Genomic DNA, 15,691 nt, shown 5'->3' on the forward strand with positions numbered 1-15,691 from the left:
AAATAACTGAAACTTTATAGAATGATGAGTATTTAAATCATTTAGTTTCACAGCAAAAAGGAATTACCACTATACTGCCCAACCCTAACTAACTCAGGACTGAGAGGTTTAACAAATAATTTGATTAATCGATTTTAATTCGATGTAAGATTTTTTTTGTGTCAATGATTTTTATATTTCACACTTTGAAATATAAGGGGGTTATGTTTGTACCGTAACTAACAAATATCAATAAAAGCTGCATGTAAGGTTGAAGTGGGCTGCTTACTATTCATAAAAAAGCTTTTTAATTAAATGTAAAGAAAAACATAGATTGCACATCACTTCAACTGGTGCTGTGTGTTTACAAAATAAAAAAATCTGAAATTGTTCTGTAAACTACTAAAAATCTAAACTGCAATCGAGAATCACTCATACATTTGAATAATATCGAGTTCATCCAGCCATAACTTGAATAGTTAAATAACTACAGAAATCTGATTACTGAAATACCTAGGCTGGAGGCAGAGCGAGGTAGAGAAAGGTAAATGTAGGGTAGAGAGCCAAAGTGATTGCACACATAAAGATGAATTTATCTTAGTTTATTAGTAGTTCATTTATTGCATTTAACGTCGATATTTTGATACCCAACAGTGGATTGTACATCTTACACCACCTAATATTAATACATATTAGCCTTATGTCACTTCCTCATTTCACACTGATATAGGGCTAATGTGCACGTGTATTATAGGGTGGAGGATATTCCATAAGCTGCTGGATATCTTTAAAACAATATGAGAAACACTAATGGCGTAAATACAAAGTAACTTCAAGAATCATCTAAATATAGGTGGACATGGCCTGAGATTACAGCTAGGGGCCATAAGAAACTTGCTTAAAAATGGGACAGTGCAGCATCTGCAGAGTGTGCAATTCTAAAGCAACTCCCCGTGGCCTCGTTTGCTGTGATGGAGCCAGCGTTGAGCTATCCGCAGTCGTCCACAGCACTCAGCACTGCAGCTGAGGAAGAAGGAGGAAGCTTATATAACCTAAATTCAACCTCTCCCTCTCCCTTGCTCTGTATGAGGTAAAAAGAAAGCAGAGCTGGCAAGGGCAGTCAAACAATGCAGAGATGGTGCACAGTCCACTACCCATGAGGCTTAATGTGTAGATTTGTGCTGCGAGGTAGTAAAATAAATAACAATAAAAAAAAACTGCCACTCTTATGTCCCACAAGAACTTACACAGAAAAAAAGAAGTGTCCCAACTACAACGTATGCATGGAAGTGTCAGACACAAACACACACACACACACTAAAAACACACACATAGCCAGAACTTGAGGTTGAACGTACTGAGCCAGCACCTTGGCAGTTAGTGTCTGGCACCTAATTAAAAATAAATCGGCCCATCAATAAGTCAGCGGCAGCTGTCCATCGCTGCAGCATCATAAGTTCCCTCACAAAATATGCATGCACATGCACACACACACACACACACAACAAGCAACTTACTTGCACCTAAAGCCACTGGCCAGCTTCACCACAGCTGTGTTAAGCGAGACGATCCAGTCCAGGAGCCACATGGTGGGGGACGGAAGGGTGGGGCAGGACAGGGTAGCCAGCGCCAGAGTGATGATGACCAGGGCTGAGGTGCGACCTCCACCTTTTCTTATATCTCTTTCTCCCTGTCTCTTTTCCTTCCCTCTCTTGCTCTCTCTCTCTCTTGCTCTCAGAGAGGCTGACTGCCCGCTGACTGGCTGCTTCAGCACTACTGAGTGCTACTGATGCAGAAAACGAGGAGATGAAGGCTAAGGGAGGGGAAGAGGAGGAGGAGGAGGAAGACAAAAAGTAGGAGGAGTGGACAGAACTAGGAACTAGAAGAGGTGGAGGGTTTGGAGAAGCAGATGGAGGCGGTAGGTGGGCAAGCAAAACTTCCTCTGCTCAGCAGAGCAGTCTAAAGTTACCATGCCGGGAGCCATCCTATAAACAGAGGGGCATAACGTACTGGAAGAACTCTGAGCGGCTTTTTTGATCTATAATTAGGGATGCACCAAAATTCAGATTTTGTCTGGAAACAAAATGCCCAAATGCTGAATACAAAATGTTTTTTTATTTTTTTTTTTTTACACATTTTGCAATTTTTTTTTCCACCATTGCATGAATGGTCTTCTTAAAAAAACATCATTGTTCAGTATATATGATTGGAACTTTTCACTTTTCGCCATTTTATTTTTTCATTTTCGAGGGCAACCAATTATCAACTATCAGTACCTAGATTCACTGATGGTCTTTTAGGTGTCATCAAATCTTTACAGAAATGTTCCAAAACAGAGTGGTGCTAATTTTGTCAGAATAAGTTTTACGGTCAGGGGTGGGAATTACAGGGCTCCTAAAGAAGATAAAATACTCCTAAGTAAGCAAATAAAAGTATTAAGGATTTATTCACGTCAGTTTCACAGAATTCGACACCCAATATTCTTTACTGCAGTTTTACCCTATTCTATTATTTTTTTAATTAGTATTTTGTTAACCCTGGACTATTACAAATTATTTCGTTGCCGTAAAGTAAAAAAAAATCTAGAACATCCACTTGTATAAAAGGTGACATGACAAACCCCAAAGAGAGACAGGGGTACTGGCCTCAGCATCTGCCATAAAAGCAGCCTTACATAACAGCCCTCCTCACAGCCGCAGGCTCAGCCGTCCAGCCTCAAAAAGAAAACGACAGGAACAAACAAACACAAACACACACACACACAAACACACAGACACTCCCAGAGGTGTGTGAGTAGCACTGGGCTTCACTGTTCATCAGCCAGACCCCGCATCCCAATTTCAGGCACTATTTCGGGCCGTCCAGACTCTACAGACCGCTGTGACCCTGAATCCACTGTAGCTTAAAACTCTGCAGACCAACTGAAAAACTAAATCCAGCATTGGATGAGAGTCACTGACATATTTCAAGATGAACTGACCCAAATGCATCAATAAAACACAGAAATACTGTAGCATGGAAGCTGCACTGTCCTGTAGGATATTTGTGGAACCTCGTGCATTTAATGTAAATGTGATTTCTGCAAGATTGTTCTAGCCAGACACTGACAGTCACAATCATTTCCTTTTTTTTTTGCGCTTTGCACTTTGAGTCGTAATGCAATTTATCAAGTATCAATGGTACACAAAAAAAAGACACTGTGGTTTGAAGAATGCTAAAGGGAAAATATTATACCTCTTTATAAAAAAAGTTAGACTAGGGATCTATTCTTGCCACAGACAGTAGGAACAGATCCCTCAGTCAGAAGAAGTCTGACTGGCTGGCTAATTCTGCTGTGTAGTGTCAAAGGTCCTCAACAAAAATGACCGAAAAAACAGACCTTTAAATGATCTTGACCTTTTTAGATTATTAACTACTCAATACATGTTTGTCCACCATTCAAACAAGCCACAAGTCTCTCTTGTTGGCAAACCTGACCATTTAAGGGAGTTATTTTGTTCCCATTGGGTGAACTTGTGGCTGATTTTGTATAAAAAAAATTAATTAAAATATAATAATAACCAACACACAAAGTGTGCAGTTTTTACATAAATTAACACATTAGCACAGATCCCCTTACACCCCTTTATGTTTTTTAGTTAATGTAAAAAAAAATATAAAGTAGGAGAATAAAAACTTCTAATGTGCACCCAGTGATGAAAGCTGACTCGGTAATCCTGCTACATGAGGGAAGATTAGCAAAGCGTGTGGGGGTGTGTGCACAAGTAAGTGTGTGTGGCAGCACGATGGAGGCGAGGCACAGAGCAGCTAATCGAGACGACAGTCCCATCAATAATTGGCAGTGCATCACAGGGCACTCTGTACGGCCACGCAGCACTGGGCCACACTCCAACTCCTTATAGAAAAAAAGCAGTTGAACGTTTTCCTCAGAGCAGCTAGAAAGTAACGCTACAGTTTTTCAGTGTGTATGCAGTATTTATAACATTTTAGAATTACACCATTCAGTATATTCAGTAACTACTGAATAACACGGCTCACTACACTGTGTACCACACCTGTGGTTTTGTGGTACATATAATCCCTATAAAATCTTTAATTAAAATGCATTAAAACTTAAACAACCTACTTTTTCCCAGGCTTCTTTGGCTTGGTCCTCTTCTTCCTCGCCTGGAGTGCAAGCACTATCATGACATAGAAAAGAGAAAAGCAACAGTTAAAAATCTTCAAAAGTATAGGCTCGTTCCCAAGCTAATTTGATTTGCTAGGTTGTACTGTCATGTTAATTTATGTTAACATTATTATTACAAAATCCTAAATGTAATGCTAAGTCTGTTTGAGACTGTTCTTCACTACTAAACACACAAATATGCAAATCTCATTAGTCCATAAGTCGTTAAACAAGTCAGCCTTGGCGCAATTGCTTTAGTTGCGACTCTTATTAAGAAGAAATAATATTTTGCCTATTCGAAAATGTACTACAGAAGATTACACTTCAGGAAAATTGTTTCACTGGACAGTACAGGTTCTGGCAGCTTTATGTTTTATTTGTCTAAAGTATTTTTTATATAAAATATTTTTTGCACCTTTTCTCAACATATTGTGCATTTCCACCACCAAGTCTGAAAACTTCAAGATTCTCAAAAACAGTTGTTATTTAACTTTATTGCTGGATCCTCTATGACCTCATGTCATTATTGGATCCTCAACTTTCTCACTCTTTACCCCACTCCACCACTGGATACAAACCCTCTCTCCACTACTAGATCCTGAACTTTTTCAATCCATACCCCACTCCACCTAACCCCTACCTCTTCTAAATCCAGTCCACCACTGGATCCTTTTTTTATACTCTTCACCCCACTCCACCACTGAATTCTAACCTTCAGCACCTCTAAACCACCACTGGATTCTGCAACTCTCCACTCTTTACCCCACTCCACTACTTGATCCTTAACTATCTCACTCTTTACCCCAATCCACTGCTGGATTTTAACCCTCACCACTTCTAAATTCACTCCATCACTGGATCCTTACCCTCTTCACTTCTAAATCCGCTCCACCACTAAATTCTGAACCTCTCCACTACTGGATCCTGAACTTTCTCACTCTTCACCCCACTCCACCACTGGATCCTAATCATCTACAATTCTCAATCCACCCTACTACTGGATGCAGAACTTCTCTTCTCTTCAATTTTTTAGCCCACTACATCAATATATCCTTAACTTCCTCATTCCTCAAATCATTCCATTACTAGATCTTAAACTTCTCTTCATCACTGGACCCTGAACTTTTTAACCCATGGGTCATCGGGGTACAAAGTTTTTTTGCCGCTTGTAGCAAAATGAAAAATCACTTTCATTTTCAAATGCTCCTCATATACCATTTAAAATAAACTAGAAACAGATCATATCATATTATGTCTGTCCAGTATTATTTATTCTACTTTAGTCCTCAATATATTGAGCGCATTACTAGTATCATGGCATGTTGGATCATTGAATTCTGTTACAATCTGGAGAAAATCTCAATTAGGAGTGTGACATGACATATCGTATGCAATAATATCACCAAATAAAGTTTCATATTTATTTGGTTGCATTGGTGTATTCTTAAAAAGTATATTATTATTTTGAATTCAATGTTTTGTCATATTGCCAAGAACATATTGCCATATTAATATTTATTACCCTAAATTATAGCTTAACTCACTGTAATGCCCATTACACACTCTGACAGTTGCTGTTAATAATTGTGAACGAAAAATCCACTTCGTAAAAACAGTTTAAACGCTAAATACATACTAAATTTACGTTGTTAACCGCCAAAAACAAGTGGCTAATTAATACAGTTAATCTAGCTAGCTAACTAGGTTATCTATCCCGCCAGAACCCAGAATAAACCTGTTTAATATTCAGTGTAACACTGAACCAAGTAATAAGCGACGATACACGTCTGTTCCTGTTATATTTGTTAGAAAAACACTATCCAGGTGGTTCAGCGTTAAATCCTGAGCTCTGTCAGATAACAGCCGATATCAGTGTATTATTCCCAGTTCTATAAACACTATACGATGTTTATTTGTGGCTAAACCAGGTTAACTAGCTAAGCTAGTTCCACTGGCTAGCGCGTTAGCCTGTTAGCTAGTTAGCTTTAGCTCGCTCGCGCTGCACAGTGCGCGCGCGTGTACAGCTACAGCAGTAGCAGCAGCAGCAGCAGCATGGACTATTGTTCAGCTCAGTGTGACAGTTGTGCTCTTTGTGCTGAGGATAGCAGCGCGTTCACAAACACAGTCGTAACGACTACAGTCCCAATACAGCTGTTTTCCGCTGTTCCATCCCGCTTCTACTCCAATACTATATGTTTATATCTCTCACCTTTTCTTTCCATGCTGAAATCACCGGCTCGCGGCGTGTAGGAATCCCAACTTCAGGCGCATGCGCAGTTCAGCAGAAACTTCCACGGTTCGCGCTTCCCACACACTCACACAAACACACCCAGAGGGCTCAGAGCGTCGAGACTCCTTAGTATTTGTTTGTGTAAGACCCTTTTTTTAATCCTCAAATAAAAACAATAAATATAAATCCAGTAGCAGTGCTGTATGGTCCAGACAAGCTGTCATTTTATTTTATATTATTTTCTTAGCAATGGCTTTATTACTACATTTTACCTGTCAGGCCTCTCTAATTCTTCTCATTACTGGGATTAATATCCAAAAAATATAAGGGACAATATAAAAATTATGAGTTTCTTTGATTTGACCAAATTGAAAACCTCTGCAATATAATCAAGAGGAAGATGGATGGTCACAAGCCATCAAACCAAGCTGAACCGCTTGAATGTTTGCACTAGGAGTGGCATAAAGTTATCCAAAAGCAGTGTGTAAGACTGGTGGAAAGAACATGACAAGATGCATGAAAACTGTGATTAAAAACCAGGGTTATTCCACCAAATATTGATTTCTGAACTTTTAAAACTTTATGAATATGAACTTGTTTTCTTTGCATTATTTGAGGTCTGAAAGCATTGCAACTATTTGTTATTTCTCATTTTCGTCAAATAAATTCTCTAAATTACAATATTTTTATTTGGAATTTGGGAGAAATGTTGTCCGTAGTTTATAGAATAAAACAACAATGTTCATTTTATTCAAACATATACCTATAAATAGCAAAATCAGAAAAACTGATTCAGAAACTGAAGTGGTCTCTTATTTTTTTCCAGAGCTGTATATCCACCAGAACAAATAACCAACATGTAGCGGTTGTTTAAATTTTCACATTTCTACTGGTTTATAAAGCTTGACGTTGTGAAGCTTTAGACTTTTTATTAATATAACAGCACCATCTAGTGGTGAAATAAGTGTCCATTGAAAGAGCGCCCTGCGGTGTTTTACATTAAGAAATAGAGCTTACTAACAATGAATGCACTTCTTCAGAAATTAATAAGGGTATTAATATAGAATGAATCTCCTTTTTGCTCATGTTTAACCTCTCCTGCTCCCATTACTGATTCTGGTGCGCATCCATATGTAATGTCTTTTTTCAGATCGGCATGTTATCTACGTTATGTTATCTATGACATCACTCTAACTCATTCCAAAGTGAATTAAGCAATTTAACACAGCTTCTAAACACACACTGACTGATGGATGCCAAAAGTCATGGTCATGTTTATTAATTATAAATTGTTATTCTAATGCAGTGTTCCCTAAGCCAGGTTCACACTAAACGGCTTTTTGAGTCGTCAGTCGTTCTGTTTATACTTCAAGAATGGTTGTGCTGTAATTACGAGACCTTCAGTTGTTGGGCTGTTCAGACTAGTGATGGGCAGATGAAGCCTCATTGTGTGTATGGCACATTTCCCAAACTGTATCGACACTGTGTTGAAACTGTGTTGCTGTATCACTTAATGGCGACATCTGCTGGACTAAGAAAGTCATTGCAAGCAACTGCGCGAGGAAATGCATCGGTCACGTGGTTTTCCTTAAAATGATACGCGGCCCGACACAGGGGTTCGCCTTGTTTGCTCGGTGCATGCGCTGAAGTTTCAGTGTCGTCAGACCCATCGCTACCAAAGGACACAGGAAGTGTATCGGTCACGTGGTTTTCCTTAACTTGATACACGCACCGACACGGGGTTTCGCCTTGACAGCTCGGCGCATGTGTTGAGGTTTCAGGGTCGTCAGACCCATCACTAGTTCAGACTACATGACTGATCGGCGACACGGGGTCAAAATTACACGATTTCTCGCTGTGGGAAATCGCTGACACCTCACAGCTTTCCAGGAACACGTTTATCATGAGGAGCTACTAGAGAACTAGTGATGCCATGCCAGAGAATCTCTATAGAGGAAAATACCCACTTGCAATGAGTCCAATGACTCAGTTTTTAACTCCAGTTGTATCCGAGTGATCCCCGATTTCCATCCGATCAGCGTTTTTGTCAGCGATCAACGAAAAACTGTCAGCGACGGAAAAAACTGGCCCAAAATCGTGTGTTGTGAATCTGGCATTAGTTTCCAATTATTCCAAATGTGTAATAATGTGATTCAGGGGTGTCCAAACTACGGCCTGCTTCTTCGGAGTGGCCCGCTATTAAGCAGGTTTTTATAATGTGAAATTCATTGTTTAAACGCTAGGTGTCAAAAAACGGGTCAAAGTGTCTAAAAGCGGCGAGAGTGCGCGGAAAACGCAATTTAAAAACAAAATAATGCAGACTGCCGCGTTAATGTTCCTTTTTAATTTAGCTTTTGTGAGAACATGGCAACTCTGAAGCAAAAAATGGACATGTTGGGAAAATTACTATTTTTAACTAAGTTCAGAGGGCAGTGTGTAATAATTTAATTTTTTTCAGGAATCAGTTATCACAGGAATCTTTCAGGAATCTTAGTTAACACAAGGATGTCAAAGATACATAAAGATCAAGTAAAATGGTGTGTAAATGATAGTAATCCAGAAAATGCATTTTTATGTGGTATATTTCATTATTTGTTTTATTACAGAATCTGTGACCCGTGACTGCACATATATTTCTCCGTCTGGCCTCCAACAAAAAAAGTTTGGCCACCCCATATCTAATTATAGTGTATGACCATCAGGGGTCAGTGTTGCTTCAATAAGCTGCACCCAAATCAGCTGGGAATATATGTGCTTCCAAAAAGTGCAAAAGTCCAAAAATATCTATATTAATAATACAAAGAAGGTTAAACAAAGCAGGAATAACAAAAAGCATTTAGTTGAAAAATAATTGCCTTTATTTTACTACCAGTGGTTATTTACAGGTTGTCACCTGCTCTGACCGATAAATGAGCCAAATTGATTGCATGCTCAAAAAGACTGCCCAGCCTACATGCTCATATGGGGCTCACATGGGTGGAACACAGGATTATGTGAGTACCAGTTGGACATGAGTTTACACAAGTTTGTTGTACATGTTACTGGAAAGCATTTGGATTCCCCATTAGGCCCTATGTTTAAAGGCTACCATAAATTCACATGGGTTGCATCTACGAGACCAAACATGTGGGCCATTAAGGTTTAACAGTGATGGGCATCTAAATGTGGGGCCAAAATGAAACCCATGGAAAAAAAAAACCTTTTGGTTCATGGTAGTCTGTCAATAAAGACCCCATACGAGCATGTGATCTGGACTTAGTTCGTTTTGTATGATAAATGCATTACATGCAAAAATAATAATAATTTAATTTAATTTAAAATATAACAGACAGAAAGGATCACACAAGGTAGATTCTGTGGCCAAATTGTTATGGAAATCCTGTCACTGAAATGGAGTTTTGTGATTTTCTCACAAAGCTGTAAACGAACAGGCATACACTCCCTCACACATACAAAATCATGCTCAGAACAGAAGAAAAAGTGTTGCTGAAAAGAAAAGAAAAAAAAAGATCAAATAATGGAAATCAATCTAAAGCAAATCATGAACAGTATAACTAAAACAATAATAACTTAGATGCTGGCATGGTTTACTGCGTTTCCAAAAAATAATAAAGATCAATCTTGGATTGGGCCTAGGTAGGAAACAAACACGGTTGGGGTTACACTTGTTTTTTTTGGCACAGATACAGACAGTCAGGCTTTCGTTCTCCAGCAGAACCAATGCATTTCCTCTTTTCTTTAGACCAGCAAAATGGAGAGCAGGGGCAGATGTAGAGGAGGGGGGTAGTTATAAACATCTGGATGAAAGATGGATTATCTCACTGAAATGGATCTACAGTAGATATGGCAGCTAAGGGGAAGGTTTTCTGCCTAACCTAGCATAACAATTGACCACAAAGGACATTTTTCCTTTGAAGTACAGTCAAAGAATAGTGACTTAAAATGTGTACTCATGTAATTTGAAAGCATGTATTGAATATTTATTTTTCCCTGTTATTTTCACATTTGATGAAATAATCAATAATTACTAGAATCTGTTCTTTCCTATAGCAGATTAATTCCTTGGGCAGGCACAACACACCATCACTAACCAGATGCCTTGGACAAGACTTAAAAGCCAATTTAAGATCAATGTTAAATACAGATACAAATCTGAATTTTGTGTCCATCCTCTTTATTTTATTAATTTATTTTATTTATTTTGTAAAATTAGTTACTGTAGGAAATGGGGCCTTGTAGCCAATAGTTTAAGTAAAACCCAACTTCTACCATTTGGGCACAATGAAAAAAGAAAATAAAATGTTGGTGCAAAAGTTTTAATTTTAAAATGCATTTATTTATTGAATGATTTTGCCTCCTCCCCCATTGCAATGTTTGTTACTGTAGGAACATTCGACTCTGAACTGCCCCCTAGTGGATGTGTTGCTTAACATTCAAGCCAACATAAAGGACACAAAGTAATATGCAGGCAGTGATGCTTACATAGTTTTTTTTTTGAGAGTATAAATGAGCTGTAACACTTCATTCATGTACACATGTAAAATGGTTTGAATATCACTCTTGATGAGCACCGTCCAAAAATAAATAAATATAAAATAGAAATTAGCCGGATAAAGAAAGACAATTAAAAATACAGAAGTATTTTTCGTTAACTCTCCAAAGACTCACATATACCACAAATACCAAATCTGGTCAATCCCTCCATTTGAGAAATGATGTCTATTTAAATCCAGAAATTTCTATAAATAATAACTTAAGACACGGCAAAAACGAAACAAAGCAAAAAAAAAAACAACAACTAAAACTTCAAGGTTCCAGCACTCACAGTGCTTGGACCTATTAAGGAGTGGTAGCCAAGCCAGGCTGTAAGGCAGGGGGTCAGCTTTTACTCTAAGATGCAACCAGAATCAGAACAAACACAAGAGGATACATTTAGACCATAAGCCATGTTCAACAGAATTATGTAGAAATGAGCATTTCATCACCATTAAGTAAAGAATACACTCCATCACATTAGCCATTGCCTGTTTGCTTGTATATTTAATGTATATATAGCGTAACGCTACTGTGGTAATTATAGTAATTACTTCTATGCATTTTCCAAAAACTGGAAGAAACGTGGGTCTTAATTCTTGAAAATGAAGGTGCTTCAAAGGGTTCTTTCAGCAACACGGGACATGCCCAACATCAAAAGGTTGGGAATGCCCATACTTGTATAAGTTGTGAGGTGTTATCTTGTGAGTGAGGTTGAACACTGGCCAGCGTGCTCATGGCAAGGCTATATGAATTATTGTCCGATTTTCTAAGCGAAGCCAGATAATAAGTGCAAGATGGATAATAGATTTCAATTCCAAAGATTTGATATGTGGGCATTTAACATACTTTGATTCACAGATCAAGATCACGTGTGTACCAGGAATACATTATAATCACTATCCGAATGGGATTAGTTTCTCAGGGGGTCCTGGGCTAATTTTCTCTTTTATGGGGGGGTCCTCTGTGATTTTATTCCTGTCCAGAACGACCATGTATGTGTTTTCTTAGGCTGAATTACCTACTGTATTTCGCTGAACTTTGTGGTCCTCCAGTAATTTTAGTCCCGTTTATACGCACATTTTTTGAGTTTCATCACCTTGTGTTAATTAAAATAGATATTTGTCCACTGCCACACACCGTATCTATACTCTGGGTGTGCATTTCCATGGAGATCTATGTAAACCCAACAGCGAATGGAAATGGAGGAGCTACTGAATGTGATGTCACGTGGCTGAGAAAGCAAAAAATCTCACTGGTCATCCTGTTTTTTCAATTGCAGTCCAGATGCAAGAGTTTTATCACTAGATAAAATATTTCACACGAATAGAAGTGTGAAATATTTTTCACAGTCCCCCTGAGAAACGAATCCCGTCCGGATAGGGCTTTAGAAAGCATTAATTACCACCAGCAGTAGACAGAGCAGTACATGGTAATGATCGTGACCGGTGGCATCTGGTTAGATTTGTCCAAGCAATCTGACAAGCCACTCAAACATTGCCTACAAAGAATCATTTGAAGCACCTTTTTATTTATCCGTGTAAAACACTTGATTTGATTGGGAGATACAAGAGGAAGCACAGAGCTGAAAGACAGGTGGACCTAAGCTCCGCCCACTCCAGAATAACAATACATACATTCTTTCTGATTGATTAGCTCCGCAGTTCAGGCACCCACATTCAGAGCACCCACATTCAGAGTTGCTGCACAATATTATTTATTTACATGTGTATCATTTTATTTACATCACTAAAAACACATCTAATATGTCTGTAATTTAAGAACGTTGTATAACTGTACAGGCTAAAAGCAGTGATAGGTTCATAGGTAGAGCTGCTCTGGGAAGCAATAAGCAATAAAACTACAGGCCAGACGTTTTGATACTGGTAGACTTAAGATATGATTGCCCCCGCCGTCCCCACAAGATTTAAATACATATGTAAATATATATATATATATATATATATAAAAGAACAAAAAAAAACAGCAAGAGAAATAGAGAAAGAAAAAAATTATACTAAATAATACTCTACATTCTCTGCTTCCATCTCAACATCATAGTGGAGGTGGGCCTATACTCAGACTGGCCATTTCATTAGAACCACCGCTGTGTTTGTACACATTTTTGTCAGCTACACTAAAAGAATAGATGAAATATACAGCTCTGGAAAAAAAATAGGAGACCACTTAATTATGATGTTTTATCTTTTACCGAAACTGAAAACCTCTGGAATATAATCAAGAGAAAGATGGATGATCACAAGCCATCAAACCAAGCTGAACTGCTTGAATTTTTGCACCAGGAGTAAAGGCATAAAGTTATCCAAAAGCAGTGTGTAAGACTGGTGGAGGAGAACATGCCAAGATGCTTCTAAAACTTTATGAATATTAACTTGTTTTTTTTTTTTGCATTATTTGAGGTCTGAGAGCTCTGCATCTTTTTTGTTATTTCAGCTATTTTGCATTTTCTGCAAATAAATACTCTAAATGACAATATTTGAAATTTGGGAGAAATGTTGTCCGTAGTTTATAGAATAAAACAGCAATGTTCATTTTACTCATATAAATAGCAAAATCAGAGAAACTGATTTAGAATCTGAAGTGGTCTATTTTTTTCCCAGAGCTGTATATATGTAATTCTATGATTACAGAGTACAATCATCCATCTGTTTCACTCCATGTTCTTTATTGGTCAGGACCCCACAGAGCAGCTATTAATTATTTGAGTGGTTGGTTGTTTTTAGCACTGCAGTAACACTGACGTGGTGATGGTGTGTTAATAGTGTGTGTTGTGCTGGTACAATTGAGTGGAGCCGACACGACAGTGTTGCTGGAGTGTCCTGTCAATGTCCACTCTATTAGACACTCCTACCTAGATGGTTCACATTGTAGATAAAGTAAAGTCAGAGAAAAGGGCTTGGTTATCCTTTAGTTTTTTATAAGTTCCCACAAGCTCGATTTGTTTTTGGTTGGTGGACTATTCGCAGTCCAGCAGGGACACTGGATCTCATGCAGCCGTGCTGTTGGAGTTTTTAAACACCCCAAATCATACTAGCATAACACACACCAATCACTGCAGTGAAATAAATGACCCACCGCCCAAACCAAACACCTGGTCTGTGGTGGTCCTGTGGGGTCCTGACTATTGATGAACAGGGTAAAAAGACTACAGTCTGTAAAACTACAATGTACTCCTATATGCACACTGAAGCTGAAAAAAATAGAGAGTGTAAAAAGGGGGTGGTTTAAATGAAGTGGCCAGTCCATGTACGCACGTGTGTATGCACGTCTGTGTGTGTAAATATGTTTTCTTTTTCCTCCATTCACAAATAGCACAGCACATGTGTGAGGGGAGATATAAGTCTCTGAACTTCAGGAAGCCAGTACTGAAAGATGGCACAGGCACTTTAAAGGAACAGTCTGACCAAAAAAATACACAGCAAGATTAACAATCAATGAATGCTAGCTAGCTAATGCTATGCATTGCTAACCAGCGGCTGTTATCTTTCAATCAGGATTTAGCGAACAAGGCATTTTTTGGGCAATCTGTTCCTTTAACGTCACATTGCGTGCGTTTATCCTGCGTAGACGAGCGGGTCCGTGAGGTGATGAACCCTGCAGTCGTTCTACAACAGGAAGGGATGAGCAGCAGCTCCTCAGGACTCCATCTCATCTCCATCAAACACCGGTGGCTCAAAGCTAAGCACCTCCTCATAGGTCAGCCCTAGAGATAGAAACACAGAAGATACAACTCGTTAATAAGTTGTGATACTCTTAGAATTATCATCAGGACACCTCAGATCTCCTCCCTACTGTAATGTGTCCACCCTTACAAAGAATGGTGCTTTAAAGGGTTCCATACTAGGAGTGTGCCACATCATATTGTATGCAATAATATAGCAAAATCTCCATGTCGTGAAATTGGGATATTTGTGAAAGCAGTCGATTTTGTGTTTTGCTGCTAACTGTATTTACTTTCATTATTAGTTTTCAGTATATATTGGAGCACTTTAATTTTGTGGTAGATATTTTTAATTCTATTACTTATTTTGTTACATTTTTTATTTTGTTGCACTATTATTTTATACAAAATCAGATACCGTATTTTTCACACTGTAAGGCACACCTGATTAAAAGGTGCACCATTAATAAACGTCATACATAAGGTCCATCGGATTATAGGGCACATTATGCTACACTAGTAAGGAACAGGGGTGTCGCCATGTTTTCCTTCTAATTCAGCAGGTCTCACCGCTGGGTGGCAAGACCTGTACAGTTAAGCTAAGTTAAGTGAACAAAACTGTAATTCATTTTTTTTTTTTTTTATCTTTTAAAGTAAATCTTGGGCAAGTTAAGCGCTTTAGTTTATTTACAGTAAGCTTAGATTTCCAGATTTTGAACTATAGCTGATGCAGGAATCTTATCATTAGCAGCAAACCGCTAAGGCTAACCGCCTGACCACTGAGGAACCCTGAGTGTTCCAGTTAGCCAAGGCGATATTAGCTAGCGGTTCATCCCACATAGCTTGTTTTAAGCAAACAGCAAACATGCAGACTATAGGCTGATGATAATCACCTCTGAATTGCGAAAGAGCTTGCTCTTAGTGTAGTTAGCAGCTAATGCTAATGCTGCTCTAGCAGTGCTAGCTGGGGTTAGCTGCAGGCAAAAAGCCAAAAATACCTCTGAATGGCGAAAAAGCTAGCGCTTAGCACGATTAGCAGCTAATGCTAATACTTTAGTCGAGGGGCTTTACTGCTCCTTACAACCTTACTAGTAAAATT

General features: G+C 38.5%; 2 protein-coding genes across 5 annotated transcripts in view; both read right to left on the reverse strand.

Annotated features, from left to right (window-relative positions):
* Positions 1-6,456, reverse strand: part of srpk1b (SRSF protein kinase 1b) — a 257,960-nt gene extending 251,504 nt beyond the window's left edge. Inside the window, exons 1-2 of one of the 3 annotated variants that reach the window (XM_022682740.2) lie at positions 6,357-6,456; positions 4,106-4,160 (exon numbers count right to left, since the gene is read on the reverse strand). In XM_022682740.2, coding sequence (XP_022538461.2) covers positions 4,106-4,160; positions 6,357-6,369 — 68 coding nt within the window. In that variant the 5' untranslated portion in view covers positions 6,370-6,456. Of the gene's footprint in view, positions 1-1,496; positions 1,792-4,105; positions 4,161-5,691; positions 6,074-6,356 lie in introns of those variants that run through there. The other 2 variants (XM_022682741.2, XM_022682739.2) reach the window with 2 other exon arrangements.
* Positions 6,457-9,212: 2,756 nt separating this feature from the next.
* Positions 9,213-15,691, reverse strand: part of mapk14b (mitogen-activated protein kinase 14b) — a 46,897-nt gene continuing 40,418 nt past the window's right edge. For both annotated transcript variants that reach the window (XM_007247729.4, XM_007247728.4), the window contains exon 12: positions 9,213-14,634. In XM_007247729.4, the coding sequence (XP_007247791.1) occupies positions 14,567-14,634 (68 nt within the window). In that variant the 3' untranslated portion in view covers positions 9,213-14,566. The remainder of the gene's footprint in view (positions 14,635-15,691) is intronic.

This window comes from Astyanax mexicanus, chromosome 24, assembly GCF_023375975.1.
Source record: "Astyanax mexicanus isolate ESR-SI-001 chromosome 24, AstMex3_surface, whole genome shotgun sequence".
NCBI classification, from domain to species: Eukaryota; Metazoa; Chordata; class Actinopteri; order Characiformes; family Acestrorhamphidae; genus Astyanax; species Astyanax mexicanus.